General features: G+C 43.2%; 1 protein-coding gene across 4 annotated transcripts in view; it reads left to right on the top strand.

The window, feature by feature from the left end:
* The window catches only part of LOC123993194 (CRACD-like protein), a 34476-nt gene extending 22872 nt beyond the window's left edge, over positions 1-11604 (top strand). For all 4 annotated transcript variants that reach the window (XM_046295078.1, XM_046295076.1, XM_046295075.1 and 1 more), the window contains 10 exons: positions 451-622; positions 2302-2434; positions 3224-3376; positions 3671-3718; positions 6118-6279; positions 7850-7940; positions 8084-9802; positions 10148-10290; positions 10540-10627; positions 10978-11604. In XM_046295078.1, coding sequence (XP_046151034.1) covers positions 451-622; positions 2302-2434; positions 3224-3376; positions 3671-3718; positions 6118-6279; positions 7850-7940; positions 8084-9802; positions 10148-10290; positions 10540-10627; positions 10978-11144 — 2876 coding nt within the window. In that variant the 3' untranslated portion in view covers positions 11145-11604. The remainder of the gene's footprint in view (positions 1-450; positions 623-2301; positions 2435-3223; positions 3377-3670; positions 3719-6117; positions 6280-7849; positions 7941-8083; positions 9803-10147; positions 10291-10539; positions 10628-10977) is intronic.
* Positions 11605-15635: the final 4031 nt, after the last annotated feature.

Consider the following 15635-nt stretch of genomic DNA (forward strand, 5'->3'; position numbering starts at 1 on the left):
ACTTGACCTTCTCTTTTGATAATTGGCCTTTCTGCTGCACCGTTTCACCTTCTGCTATTTTGGCGTAATGTCATATTGTGTCTGCTGTATTATGATTTTGCACCTCAACAATCAGTTAAGATCTCTGCCTTGTATTATTCTCAAGATTTGGGGTTAGGGACAGTTTTTAGTTAAAGAGGTGTTGAGATTTTAAACAGGTGCTAAATGTTCAATGGAACTGTTGAAGTGTTTTTACTACCCCTCTCACTTGGTAATGCAAAGGTATGTGGGTTTTTGACCAACACATGGTAACTTACTCTCACTTTACTTGAGCTCACATGAGGGAGTAGATGTTCGTTTAAAAGCTTTCATTAGGTAGTCTTATTTGTTTGCTAGTGAAAAGACATGGTTAGGGAATAGCTCCCATTGTAAACTGGAGATGTTTAACCATGATATCTATCTTCATTGTAGGCAAGAAGAAGTCCAAGTTCCAGACCTTCAAGAACTTTTTTGCTAAGAAGAAGAGAAAAGAGGCTGCAACTCCTGCCGGGGACAATGGGTTGAAGTCTAGCCAGTCCAGTGACAATGTCAATGCCCCTGAACCAGCATTCCTCATCCGGTCTGAGAAAGACGAGGGCTCTGGGTAAGATTTATATTTTTCTCACGGGTATCTTTTGGTCATCACTATGGCAACAGCCTTCAGGAACAATAAACACAATATTTACATCTTACAGTTAAATGAGAAAATACAAGCAATTTCATCCTTAACAAAGAACAAATGTGTCACTGAATTTCTCCTCTGTATGTTTACAACATTAAAGGCACATATTTGTCGTAATGGAGTGGACCGCTGGGAATTAACGTTCTGCCTACCACTTAGTCACCTGAATAATAAATCAAGTCTTGTCCGCTAATTTTAGAGTTTAGCGAATTTTACTTCATTAAACATGCAGCCTCATAGGCTACCTGCTGCAGACAACCTCCCCAGAGACATGGATCGAGTCCTAAATGGCTCCCCATTCAGTGCACTACTTTTTTTATCAGGATCCATGGTGTTCCGTTTCAAAAGTAGTGCACCATATTGGTAGTAGGGTTCCATTTGGGACATTACCAGAGCTAGTGACTTGTCATTACTGCTCCTTTAGGTTTTTCTACAAATGTTATTAGATTTATTCCTACATGATTGGATGGATGACCCAGCCACTGCCTGACTGCTACTTAGGGGAGAGCTCTGGGGCCTCATTTATAACCTCTAAGTTTCACACTAAATGTCTGTGTGCCATTTCTGAAAAGACTGCATCCGTCAAAAAATATTGATCACGCCATACATCCGTGTGTTTCCTGTTATAAATCAGACCTGTCGTAAACATTGTGCATTGTGAACAAGCATTATAGTGCCACCTGGAAAACGCTCATGTGATCTTTTTTTATGATGACAATAACGGCCTTATTTGTGAGTTGGAACTTTTGGAAATAGGTCATTGCATTTAAGGTGCGTTGCCAGAATACTATCACTGTAGTATTCAGCAAAGGTCTGTGACTATTTCTGAAGGGGGAAAAAATGGCAAATTTGTTTGCTTAATATTTTATTTAACAATCTTTTGCATTGACTGTTTCCCCCAACCTAACTATGCGGCACTGCCCGCGAATTCTGCAACATTATCTAGGCCTACTCGAGGCATTTTAAATTGTATGGTGAACTGTCTGTTCTTAACGTAGGCAACTTTTATTTTTATTTTATTTTACGTTCTATTGTAGCCAACATAAGCTATTTTGGTTATCTATTTACTACTGTGAAGTAGTTACAATTCATCCCAACTCATTTTAAATTGGATCTTCATTTGTTGTATTAGCTACTTCGGGAGTATGAAACCATTTCAGTCAGAAATGTGAGGAACTTATTCTGCATTGATCATGGAAAAAGATAATCAGGAAAAAAAAAAATTATTGCAAAGATCAAATAGATTGTTTTGCTCTTCTCACCAACGGCAAATAACTGCATCATGTCTTTTGGATTTTATGAATAAGCATGTAATTTCCCCCATTTGCACAAAATACTTCTTGCCTGCTGTCAAGGCAGTGCTTCAACCGTCAGAAATTGTGTGCATATATGGTCTAAGGTGTGTAGGAAGTTAAGCATGTTCTCACATAAAGTACATTTCTTTTATATATGCCAACTTGTGCGTGAACAGGTGCTGCACGTTTTGTGGTAGTGTTTGTGAATGAGGCCCCAAATGATCTGATTTTGTCATTTTAACATGAAATCTCACACTCAATTGTTATATATATATATATATATATATTTTTTTTTTTTTTTGCAAGGTCAAAAATCTACATGGGAAATAAGGCTCTGTCACATGACAGTGTCTTTGTCTCCGATTTGCCCCTGTCAGAGGTAAACGAGGATCTTGGAGCCTTTCAGGACAACATCCATGGAAAAGTCAAGTCTCTACAGGTGGGTAGTTAAGCCTGTGTTCCATACTTGGACTGGCTGTAATTCTGGATTTTGTACCTATAGTCCAATATCATACACCCACAACAAGTGAAAACAATTTGTCTCTGTGGCTCGTGTTAGTATCTGATATTCAGCTCTCTTAAATCGGTATTAGCTTTGGCACTCTGTCTGTAGAACCTGGTTATAAAATTAGCCAGTCTGGTCATAAGCCGGGTAGACTGGGCGCTAGCTAGCTACGGCTCATCCTTAGGTCTTACTACCTGGAGTGTTCTGGGCAGACTGCCACAACGGGCCGGCGTGTACGCGCAGGCTAATACATACAGCGGTCTGATGCACAACAGTGTTGACTAGGCACAACAACATGCTAAAATGGAGGAGATAACAGATGTTTGGCTGGTGGTGTTCAGTCTATAATAAGTCCATTTGGAGAAGGATAGGGTTTCTAATACCTTTTGTTGGAAGGAGACAGACTTGAGGCTGTACTTGAGAGCAGCTGAGCTCATTCAGATACACACACTGAATGGACACTATCTGTGATACTGCTTTCTTTCACCACGCAAAGTCTGTTTTTCAGCTAGAATGGACCAATTTGTTGCTTAACTCACTTTCACTTATCATTCTACTTTGACGAGTTCTCAACCACTAGGTAGGGTAGCATGCTCTCAGAACATGTGATCTGAAAGGTAAAAACCAATCTTTAGTACTTGATTGCTGCACACAAGTCATATTTGTAGAAGTTTTACATTAATACATTGCAAAATCAAGGTTGATAAGTGTGTTGTCCTGCAGCTCCAGCTGAAACAGGCCATCCGGCTAGGCTCTCCTCCGTCTCTGTGTGTGAAGGGGGATGACGCAGGGACTCTGTCTGAGGATGACGGCCTTCCCTGCAGCCCACCAGAGTACTCCACCCTGCACGCTGTCCTGGCTGGGGTGTCCCACAGGGTATGCATCATTATGCAGTGAGGACTGGCATAGTGTTCATGGGGTCAACTTCATGTTTGCAATCATTGGACCAGATTAGCTACATAGCTAGTTCTGGTCTTCAGTACCTAGTACATGCCACACCATTATAATATGTGACTGCAGTCACATCCAATACCTGTACATACCACACATGTTTCATGAAAGCTACCGTGAGGATGACTCGTGCTTATGTCTACAGATCTATTGCTGTCTATCACCCTTTTATAACTGCGCCGTCACTCATCCTGTCTCTCTCCTCCCAAACTGGTACAGAGGAACAGCTCCCTGAGTCTGGAGGGAACAGACAGCGACGAAGACCAGGTAATATCCCGCTTTCCATGCTATTTTGTTAATCTAGTCACGTGCTTCCTATTCAGTGGACACATTGAATGATCCTCCTTGTCATTTGACCATCGTGACCAATCCGAATGCACCATTAGCCCAAAGAGGCGGGGAGGAGGCTCTATTGTATGATGTGGAAGAAATGGGTCAAGATGACTGGGTTATATTGTCATTTGATTTTAAGGATAAATGTTCCCCAGATGTATTACACGTGTTGACGTCTTGGAGTACATCTGCCTTGAGGATGTATAAAGCTGTGTGTCTTCCGATGACGCTTGTACTCTTCAAGAAATGAAAGCTTCTGTGTCAGATGCAGTGTTAAGCAATAGGAGTGAGTCAGGATGGAAGCATTGTTGATCTTCATACGTCAATGAAATGTATACCATATGCGACTGAGGCTCAGAGCAGCTACATGCGTTGTTGGCCATATTTACACCATACATGTACGCAGTGGTTTGTTATACACATCAGAATTTAGGATACTTAGATATTTCTCTTTTCTGCCTCTGTCTGTGAATGATTTGGCAAAAGTCTCATGATCAAATGTAATTACTGCAAGTTATTCATGCGTTGACGTAAACAAGACAGTCAGTGGAATAATGCTGTGTGAAGTGTATCTGCCTCGGCACGTATGTTGGTGTTATTATCGCAGCTGGCACGCTCACACTCGACATAATGGGACCAGTGGAATGAATAGAGACTTGGCTAGTTTCTATGAATGCTGATTGAATCTTTTAAGCTTTTCTCAATTGAATTTGATTGAAAGGAATCTGCCAAGGGACTCCAAATAATCGTCTGAAGTTGTGAAAGGAATGTCCTAAAAAAAGGAAAACCACAATTGGCATTTGATTGACTTAAAAAGGCTTACACAGCCCTCTGATAGCACGTTCAATAGTAGCTTCTATTGTTTTTGTAAATATGATAGTATACCGTTTTTTTTCTTTCTCTTGAGCTATCTTTTCCACTTAGCCAGGAGTTTAAAAAAGGGTCAGAATAAAATGGAAAACCTGCAGAGAGTAAATCACTCCACTCAGCATTCCAACTGCTGCCTCGTGGGATGACAGGAAGATATGGGGGGGGGGGGGGGGGTTCCCATAAGAACTGGTGTACCATCTTACCATGTGTGATTTTTCAGTAGTTTCTGACTGTTCGTCCTGAATGACAAACATAACGCAGGCACACACACAGATGCACTTGTTTATTCTCAAAATTCCAAATAGTTGTCACGCGCTTGTGTTTTGCCTCGCTTGTCATGCCTTCAGCTGGGCCCGGAGCTGTAACAAGCTAGAGATTGTTTTTCGAGCCATAAATGGCAGCGTGCTTTTGGTTTGACCTCTTTTGAAATGGGAAGGGGTGGCAGTACACTTGCTTTGTCTCCCAGCTGCAAGCACCACTGAGAATCCCACCACAAATCTTCAGCTGAAGATGACCTGACAGTAATAAAGTTGCATTTCATTCTGCAGGATGTATTGTTTGACTCAGAGAGGAAGGTGGGTGGGGGTCCTCCCGTGTGGTCTGAATGCATTCCATTGGTTTTCTCTGGCAGTCAGGCTGTCTTCTGCAAATGGGGATATTACACCACTCAGTCAGGAGGCCCTGCCAAGACTAGCTCTGGCATTAGAACAAACGCAATACATTAATTTACTGTATATATTCAGTAAATTTGTGTGTATATATATATCAAATCCACTCTGCTGGATACAATACAGAGGTAGTTTCACTTATGACAACCTGTCTCTGGTTACACAGGGCAAATACATTTTGATACCCATAATAGCAGCAATCCTATTTGCTAAAATGTTTGTGTAAAATATGTATTGTATATGACAAATAGCTATTTATCATAAGAATCCATTTCTAGTATGAAAGCAAGCTGTTAAGTCCGAGGTGGATCATTTGAGGTGGAATTGCTGTCAGAAACGGTAGAGGAAACCCACCTACATTCCAGAGCACTGAGAGTGGAGGCCTGTATTTGTTCAGCTAATGTCAGTTGGAGCCAGGCAGAAAAATGCCAGGACATTGGTCTGCCTGGGACATTTTTACTGACGCTCAACGCTGCTAGGAGGTCTTTATAATGGCGTCCCTGACATTGTTTATCCAGCTGAACAGACAGTCAGTCCTCTCTTCTCCATTTTCTTATAGCTTTTCCTTTTGTCTTGAGTAGGAAACTAACCATATCCTAAGATATGGGGGTGAATCTGTGTCAGGAGAGAAACTATATTGATCCATAATTCAGCATTCTTGAATCTGTTTAGCTGGTACCTGGCATCAGCAGAGAGTAATGTGACATGTGGACAGATGTCTGAAGACCATTGAGATTGTAATCATTATATTATTTACTGTGTTAAAATGGCCTCTCTCTCCCCCCTCATGTGTAGATGTCCTGTGAGGCAGGCTCAAGATCAGTCAGTCCCCTGATCCCCCTGCCTGTAGACTTCAGCCAGCCTGCTAGTCCCATGGGCTGCCTGGACAACACCGCCGCTCGCCACCGCCTGGCCGTCCGACACAAGGCCTGCTCCAAGATGAGGAAACCCACCACTGTAAGATGTACAGTTGAAGGCAGAAGTTTACATGCACCTTAGCCAAATACATTTAAACTCAGTTTTTCACAATTCCTGACATTTAATCCTAGTAAAAGTTCTCTGTTTTAGGTCAGTTAGGATTACCACTATTTAAAGAATGTGAAACGTCAGAATTATACTAGAATTATTTATTTTAGCTTTTTATTTCTTCACATTCCCAGTGGTTCAGAAGTTTACATGCATTCAATTAGTATTTGGTGACATTGCCTTTAAACAATTTAAACTTGGGTCAAATGTTTCAGGTAGCCTTCCACAAGCTTCCCACAATAAGTTGGGTGAATTTTGTCCCTTTCCTCCTGGCAGAGCTGGTGTAATGGAGTCAGATTTGTAGTACTCCTTGCTCACACATTTTTTTCAGTTCTGCACACAAATTTTCTGTAAGATTGAGGTCAGGGCTTTGTGATGGCCACTCCAATACCTTGATTTTGTCCTTAAGCCATTTTGCCACAACTTATGAAGTATGCTTGTGGTCATTGTCCATTTGGAAGACCCATTTGCGACTAAGCTTTAACTTCCTGACTGTCTTAAGATGTTGCACCTCATGATGCCATCTATTTTTGTGAAGTGCACAAGGCCCTCCTGCAGCAAAGCACCCCAACAACATGATGCTGCCACCCCCGTGTTTCATGGTTGGGATGGTGTTCTTCGGCTTGCAACCTTCCCCATTTTTCCTCCGAACATAACGATGGTCATTATGGCCAAATGGTTCTATTTTTGTTTCATCAGACCAGAAGACATTTCTCCAAAAACTACGATCTTTGTCCCCATGTGCATTTGCAAACCGTGGCTTTTTATTATGGCGGATTTGAAGCCGTGGCTTCTTCCATGCTGAGTGGCCATTCAGGTTATGTCGATATAGGACTTGTTTTACTGTGGACATAGATACTTTTACACAATGTGTCTCCTTCCTGAGCGGTAAGACTGCTGCATGGTCCCATGGTGTTTATACTTGCGTACTATTGTTTGTACAGATGAACGTGGTACCTTCAGGCGTTTTGGAAATTGCTCCCAAGGATGAACCAGACTTGTGGAGGTCTACTTTTTTTTTTCCTGCGGCCTTGGCATGCACAAAGTAGATTCCCTAACCTACTTGCCAAAACTATAGTTTGTTAACAAGTTTTGTGGAGTGGTTGAAAAATGAGTTTTAATGACTCCAACCTAAGTGTATGTAAACTTCAGACATCAACCGTACATACCCATCCCCTTCTAGCACAACCAACCCCTCTCCCTGACTCCCCTGGCCAACACACACCAAACCCACCCCCTTCTATTCCATACCCAGCCCAAGTCCCCTTTGATCACCAGAGCAGAACCCCATCAAAATCCATCCCATGAGCAAAGTGTCCAGCCCATCTAGCCCAACCACAAAGCGCTAGCCTGCCGTCAACTTGCATGGCTCATGAGTCTACCAGATCTTTGTAAAACATGTGTCCGATATGACTGAAGCTTGACAGATCATTTGTCTTTAAATGAACTGTATCATTAAGATTACATTATGACTCATCTCTGCCATATTTCTGTTGCTCAGAGGGTTGATGGCAGGGCTGAGGGAGAGTCATACCAAGAGGAAAGACTGAGTGTTGTCATTCCAGAATCTGTGGAGGAGGACCAGGAGGAAGGTAATATAAATTATACTTATTACAGTAGCATTGCACAAAATATTGATGCAATATCGGAAAGATTATGTTTCATGGTATTGAGTAAGCATGGTTGTCATAATAATGCTATAGTGGCTCTGCTCAGATGTAGTTGTGTGTTCTAGATGTGAAATGTGAGCAGGCTGTTGCTGCCGAGAAGGAGCAGACCGATGGGGCCGTGGTATCCCATCAGGCCGAGCGATCAGCCCCAGATAAGGAGGAGGATGAGCAGGGGGACCAACCAGAAGTGTCTCTGGATGTCTCTTCCTCATCCCCTTCCATACAGAATGAGTCTGATTCTGAGGAATGTCTCTCAGGCCAGGCTAAGGCTCTGACCCAGACTGCACCCCTGCCTGGCTCCCTGGACTCTCTGGAGCCCCCTACTAGAGACTACGATGACTTCCTCCTGGCCCATAATGGGTGTGCGGTGGCTGAGGAGGGTGGCTCTCTACTCCAGGAGGTGCTGCGCTCCCTCAAGTGTCCCCTGGCGTCTGTCCTGGGGCTGGAGGCTGAGCCCCTCGAAGAGGTGAATGTGAAGGGTTTAGACCCTGAGAGCTGGATGGATGAGCTGGCTGATGAACCTGAGCCTCTGTCCCTTCCTTCAGATCCAACCCAACAGGAAGGAGCCTGTCTCCCCAGTGATGGACCTGACTGCCCAGCAGTGTCCCAAGAGGAGGAGGGTGAGCCTTATGTGTCTGAGGAGGAGTATGTGGTAGAACATTTCAAACCAAAGGAGGAAGAGGAGGATCAAGATGAAATCAACCCTGAATACTTAACAAAAGATCAGGACATTCCTTCAGTTTATATGGAAAAAGAAGATTGGGAGGAGGCAGCAGGGTTAGAGGGAAAAGCGGTAATAGAGGAAGCAGAGGGGGTTGTCCAAGACGAGGCAGAGGAAAAAAAGAAAGATGTGTGGAGGGAGGTGGAAGAAACTGAGCCAATCTCAGAGGTGCCAGTGCAAACAGCCTCATTGGAGCCAGAGGATGTAACGCCAACCTCTGTGGAGGATGATGCACAGCAGGTTCCAGACAATGACACAGACACTGAGAGAGCTTGTGAGAGCCCTGAGTGCCCCACTGAGCTGCCTGACCAAACAGTTAGGGAACCAGTCTGTGTCTCCCAGCTGCCAAATAGCAGTACACCTCCTCCAGATTCCCCAGACCAGCCTGAGTCCCCTACACATGCCACACAGGACCAGGAAGAGCCCAGAGTAACGACTGACCAGTACAGTATAACCAGTCCAAGTGCAGCTTCTGGCCCAGAGCAGAGCCCCCAGGAGCCCTGTAGTGGACCAACTGCCACAGAGGATCATGGGAAGCCATCTTGTGGCTCTGAACAGAGTAGACCAAGGTTCACAATTTCCCCCACCTGGCAAAGGTTGGACACCAACGAGCCAACCTCCCCTTCTACATCTCCCTCCCCTGCTACCTCCCCCTCTGTCACTGTGCCTGGGGCTGTGGAAGCGGGGGTTACAGCAAAAACAGATCCCCCAAGTAGAGTGGAGCCACTTAGCCCTGTGGTGGCCGAAGTCCCTGCTTGTCCCAGCAGAACACAGAGCACCACAGCACCCACACATTCTTCAAAAGACACTCCACCTGCCGTTCCTGCAGCCCAGGAGGAGGAAGGGACCCCTGAGAATCCGTTTGGTGTTAGGCTGAGGAAGACCTCTGTGGGTATGTTGCGCTTAGGATCAGAGAGTGAAACTCCCCCCTCATCCCCAGCACACTCACTTCCCATAGAACCACAGAAGTCCTCGCTCACTGAACCACAGCCACAAAGCAAATCTGCCCTGCTCAGAAAGCCCTCCGAGCTGGACGGTATCGTCAAGCCCAAGAGAACACCAGGTACTAAAACCGTCTTAGTCACCATCACACCAGTCAGTGTTTACAGACGTGTGATATATATGGCCTATCCTTCACTCACAACGCCACCTCTTGTTTATATATATATATATATATTTCACAATGTTGAGCTCAATAGTCTTCAAATGACAAAACATTTAGTCTATGTATGTTTTAGGGATTGGCTGTATTTGAATGCTATTGGTTTTCGGCATTTGTCTTTCATTGGTTCGTACCTCTCTTACATTTCCACTCTAAACAAAAAGATTAGGCCAAATGAAATTACCAGGCCACTCCTACCATATTTCGCACCATTTGAAGACATTCTCCTGTGTTCTTCTGTTTCAGATCTGTCTGTGGGTCGAGTGCCTAGTGTTGGATCTAGCGGGGGATCTGAATCACCAAGCTGGATCTCAGTGGCCAGACAAAAGCAAAGAGTCTTCAAAGAGAACTCATTGGAGGAAACTACTGAGAAGGTCCCTGCCGAGAAGGTAGGGATGGTGCATATTGTTTTGTGTTCTTTTGTTAACGAGAAGCCCACTGTTTCAGAGAACCCGTTGACTTGTCAATCAACCCATCCATCCAGTCCTTAGCTCTTGTTAGCTTTTATTCTGCTATCACGACAGGGTCCACCTTTTGATGCAATATCTAGAGTTTATATGAGACTGAAGTTGTGTAAGTGCCATTTACTTTGTTATACATGTTGGAATGAATAAGCAGTTAATTCCATCTATTTCCAGGGGGAGACTAACAGAAAAGGTTCCATTCCTACATTGACGAGTCCTGTCAACAAAGACCAAGCCAAGCCTCCGGGACCTCCTGTAAAAGGTTTGACTCCTCAGTATCCCACTCTGCTACCACACACACACACACACACACACACACACACACACACATCACTTTCTTATAAAGTGTTTTCATTGTTCTCACAAAAGACTGAGTGTGATTGATACACTGCTGCCCCCATGTGGAAGAAAAATGCAAATAAAATGTTCCTGTTGAAAATGTTCTGTATCTGAGAATGCCTAATCTTCAATGACGTAAGACTTAAAACATATTTCAGTCCGTTTTGATAACATTTTGTTGGTTGTAGGACTTTTATTACACCTGCAGTGTCTTTAGGACAATGCAGAGTGATTGTGTCACTAAAGATGTTGTTCTCTGCTCGTTGTCCATAGTGTTGTGTTCTCTTGAGATTTCTAAGCCTGCCGTGGTTGAGAAGGAGGGGAAGAGAGCCCCGGCTCACCCCGCACCTACAGCTCTAGCCCAGGATGAGCCGCCATGGATGGCCCTGGCCAAAAAGAAGGCCAAAGCCTGGAGCGAGATGCCCCAGATAGTTCAGTAAAGACGGGCCGTCTCAAACTGAATCATCCGTCCACTGATGGATCAGAATGCACTTGCACAACCAGAGTATATCTTTTGACTTCTAATACCTTCGGGTTTCTTATTGGACAGATGCTGAAACCCTCCAGTCACGTGCTGTGGTGAAAGTCAGTTGGGAATTAGGCCAAATTAGTCAAAGTTATGGCCTAAGATTGAATTCAGTTGACATGATATATCTATGTACAACCAACCAATTATTGAATGATATTTGTTTTAATTTCTTAACTGTTATTGACAGTATTCCTTGTATGAGTGAGGGTCCAGTGTATCAACTTTGAACCTAGCCTTGAGCTTTGATTTGGAGGATGAATAAGCATGGATGGAGAGTTTTCTTTGTATTTATTAAATCTCTTTCATGTATTTGTTTTATTTTTGTATTGCCTTTTGAACATGTGTACATTAAATGTGTAGTAAATAACAAATGGGATTCAATTTTATTTTTCTTTCAGCTCTCTTTAAGAACATGAAGATAACTGTTACTCTTCTTTGTACCTACTGCCAATAGTGCATCAAAGATGGTCATAGCCATCAATTTAATATAAAAGGTATAGGCATACTTAGGCATTAGAATATATTTTTTCTGTTAAACGGATTTCACTCTTCTACCCTCAAATATTTAGTATCTGATTCATGTGAACGATTCACTTTTATTTTAGTACATGGGATTCAGTTCCATCCCAGTGAATCTAAATAAGCATTTGTGGAATGTGAACAGTACACGTAATATTTTAACATGGGGTTCAAATATTTATTTTATTTGCTCACTTTTCAAACAATTAAATCTTTAATTGAACAGTTAATTAAATGTGCATTGCCCTAGTGGGGACAACTGTTAAACATTAGCTAACCTTACTCTGTAGATAATCTGGGGTTCTCTGAAAACCAGCTGAATAATGGTAACGTTAGCATACTTGAAACAACTTTTGAACCAATTTATCTGCAGGTTGCTAATAGTTAGCTAGGAGTTTTTTTGGGGGGGTGGGGGGGGGGGGGCACCTAGCAGCGACGGCTTGTTGCTTTTTGGCCAGGGACAGCCCTGCGGCTAGTCAGTGAGATGGCAGGAAACCCCCATGCAACGATTTCTGCAGCAGTCTAACCCTTACCAAGGAGTATTTTTCTCAGAGTAATAAAGGCCTAGTTATTAAATTCTGTGGATCTTTTTTTAGCATCAGAAGTGTTTGGCTGGCCAGATTTTAGTGCAGAACAACTACAGGGGGGGTTTGAGAAGGTGTTCCTGCCTTCCAGGCCAACTGCCTGGAGTAAGTTCTGTTGGGACCTAAGTAGAGGGAAGGGGTGGTAGGGTGTGTTGGGGATAGTGGTTGTATATTCAGAAAGTATTCAGACCCCTTGACCTTTTTCCACATTGTTACGTTACAGCCTTATTCTAAAATGGTTTTAATTGTTTATTCCCTTATCAATCTACAAACAATACCCCACAATGAGGGACACTTCACTTTACGCCTGAAAAGTAGAGTTCCACAGTGGCTAGTTTTTTTTAGGTACACCCACCTACTACTGGGCTTGGACACCCTTTTGCCACCAGAACAGCCTGAATTCTTCCCGGAATGGATCATGCAAGGTGTCGGAAATGTTCATGGCTCAATTGGTATCAAGGGACCTAACATGTTTCGGGAAAGGATTCCCCACACCACAACCACCTGCTTGTACCATCGATACCAGTCAAGATGGGTCCATGATCTCATGCTGCTTATGCCAAATCCTGAATCGGACATCAGCGTGACACAACAGGAACTGGGATTCGTAGGACCAGGCAATGTTTTTCCTCTTCTCATTGGCCAGTGTTGATGATTGTGTGCCCGCTGGAGCCACTTCTTGTTTTTAGCTTAAAGGAGTGGAACACAGAATTGTCGTCTCCTGCAATAGCCCATCTGTGAGAAGAATCGACGAGTTGTGTGACCCGAGATGCCGTACTGAACCGTTATTTGTCTGTCTGTGGCCTGCCTGTTAGCTTGCATGATTCTTGGCATTTTCCTTCGACCCCTCATCAACGAGCTGTTTTCGGCCACATGACTGCTGCCGACTGGATGTTTTTTCTTTGTCACACCATTCTTGGTAAACCCAGGGAGGGTATGCCGTTTTTGAGAAACTGTATCCAGCACGCCTGGCACCGACGATCATACCACACTCAAAGTCTCTTAGGTCACTCGTTTTCCCCATGATAACGTTCAATAGAACAGTAACTGAATGCCTCGATGCCTGTCTGCCTGGTTAACAGTAAATACAGTGCCTTTTGAAAGTATTCATACCCCTCGACTTTTTCCACATGTTGCGTTACAGCCTGAATTCAAAACAGATTCAATTGATTTTCTTCTCACCCGTGTACACACAATATCCCGTAACGACAAAGTGAAAACACGTTTTTGTTTTATTTTGACAAACGTATTGAAAATTATAAAGTATTCACACCCCTAAGTGAATACATGTTAGAGTCACCATTGACAACAATGACAGCTGTGAGTCTCCTAAGAGCTTTGCACACCGTGTGTCGTGGCGATTCCCTATGAACTGCCACTGCCACAGGAGAGCGCGGTCCATTACCCATCCACAAAAGTCAGCTTTCCAGACATTACTCTTTTGGAGTGAAGTTCCCTTTTATTGCGTATATAAATAGCTCCAAAACACACATTCCTATGCAAAAGGTGCAGAGAGATGCATTCCATAAGCTATATATGTGATACGGTAAGAACTGTATGCCCTCTCCTCTCACCTGTGCTACCTTTTTGCACATGAGACCAGTGACCCATGACCCCAACATATCGTGCCCTCTAGTGTACAAAACAAGTAAAAATAACCAGTGACAGACAACATATACACAACTCATAAACAGGCCAAAATGGCTCCTACAACACCGACCCCAAATTATTCTCTGACTTAGGAAAGAAACAATTATACAAATGCAAAAGAAAAGGAGCCAACAATGTATGTGTGCATGTGTCTTCATGGAGGGATGATTTTCAGGGCCAGAGGTTGCTAGCGCTCAGCCTATAATATGGTAATCTCTGTTGTAGATTGATGGGTCGTCTAAGGCAGCATCCTGTAGCACCCAGTTTGTCATTCCTGCGTGTCTCTTATGTAGATGGGGTGGGTAGTAACAGCAGGGCAGTCAATCTGTCCTGGGTTGTCACCACCTCCTATGGGACTGTCAAGAGACCCTTACCAATTGGGTTACAGCGATGTGGGGTCCATCTCCAACACTGTAGTCATCAACAGGGTTGATGGCCTGTGGTGCATCGCTGCCAATTAGCAACTCCACGCCGGCCCCAATATGACTTGGTGTGAAAGCTTAACTTGAAGGACCCTTCTTATAATGCACCTTCTTGGAGTATATTTCTTGGGAATTGGTCTTTCTAGCATGTTGGTTCTTGTCTTCAGGCGTACTACACGTACTAACTCATTGGAATCAGGCTTGGTCTCAAGAACATTTCCAAGTATCCTTGCACTACGTGGTGCCGTGGGGTCTCCTTCACTAAAGCTGCATTTAATTTTACCCCACTTAAGTCTTTTTTTAATGTATTTTTTTATTTAAGGGTTGATCAGCTTAATATTGCAGAAAGATTGTTGCTTCCATCAATGTAATAGTCTGCATCATTTCCAATCCCCCATGTCTTTTTTTGGTAAATATGTATATATCCATATCCATACATATACCTATATAGATATACATACTTTTTTGTGTGTATACCTTTATTATTTTCCACAAACCCTACCACTCTTCCCCCAATTGGAGTAAACTAATAAACAGTAACACTTAGGCTTCTACCTTCAGTATATACATCTTATAGACAATCTATTTTTCAATAGTTATATTTTGTTTGTTTTTAGTCCTTCCTCTATTTCCGATGTCCATCCAGTTGGATTTATATTTGTAACTGTGCTATTTCGCAACATTTCTGAACCCATATAAATTTTACAGACCCCGTATGTTTTACATCGGTTATCTTGTTATTAGTCCCACCCTTCAGCTCCATTCAACCTCTCCCATCTATCTCTTAACACCATTCATTTTGGATTTCTATTTGCCATGTATCTTTCGACTGTGCTGTGATGCTTCACAAAAGTGCTGAACCTTTCTATGTCTTCTGTCTTTTCTGTAGGAGTGACAGGTACTCCTGTGTCCATCTCTTCCTAAATAAGTCGGCCATGTACTGGACTTGCTTCCAACGCCGTCTGATGTACAGGTTTTTAAAATGTTTTATTTTTTTAAGATTCCAGGGGTTAGGACAGGCTTTGACTTGAACAGTAAAATGTGATTTAGGGTTAGAGCTTCTAGATCTAGGTTAACATGGTGATTGGGCAGCTGTTTAGAATAGCCTCCACTTCACACAGCATGGTGTGCAATCCCTCCTCATCTAGGGTCTGTTGTAAACAGGACAGAATGGAGCACCTGGTGAATCATCCGAACGAGCCTTTCCCAGACTCCTCCATGGTGGCA

This window comes from Oncorhynchus gorbuscha, linkage group LG13, assembly GCF_021184085.1.
Source record: "Oncorhynchus gorbuscha isolate QuinsamMale2020 ecotype Even-year linkage group LG13, OgorEven_v1.0, whole genome shotgun sequence".
NCBI lineage: Eukaryota > Metazoa > Chordata > Actinopteri > Salmoniformes > Salmonidae > Oncorhynchus > Oncorhynchus gorbuscha.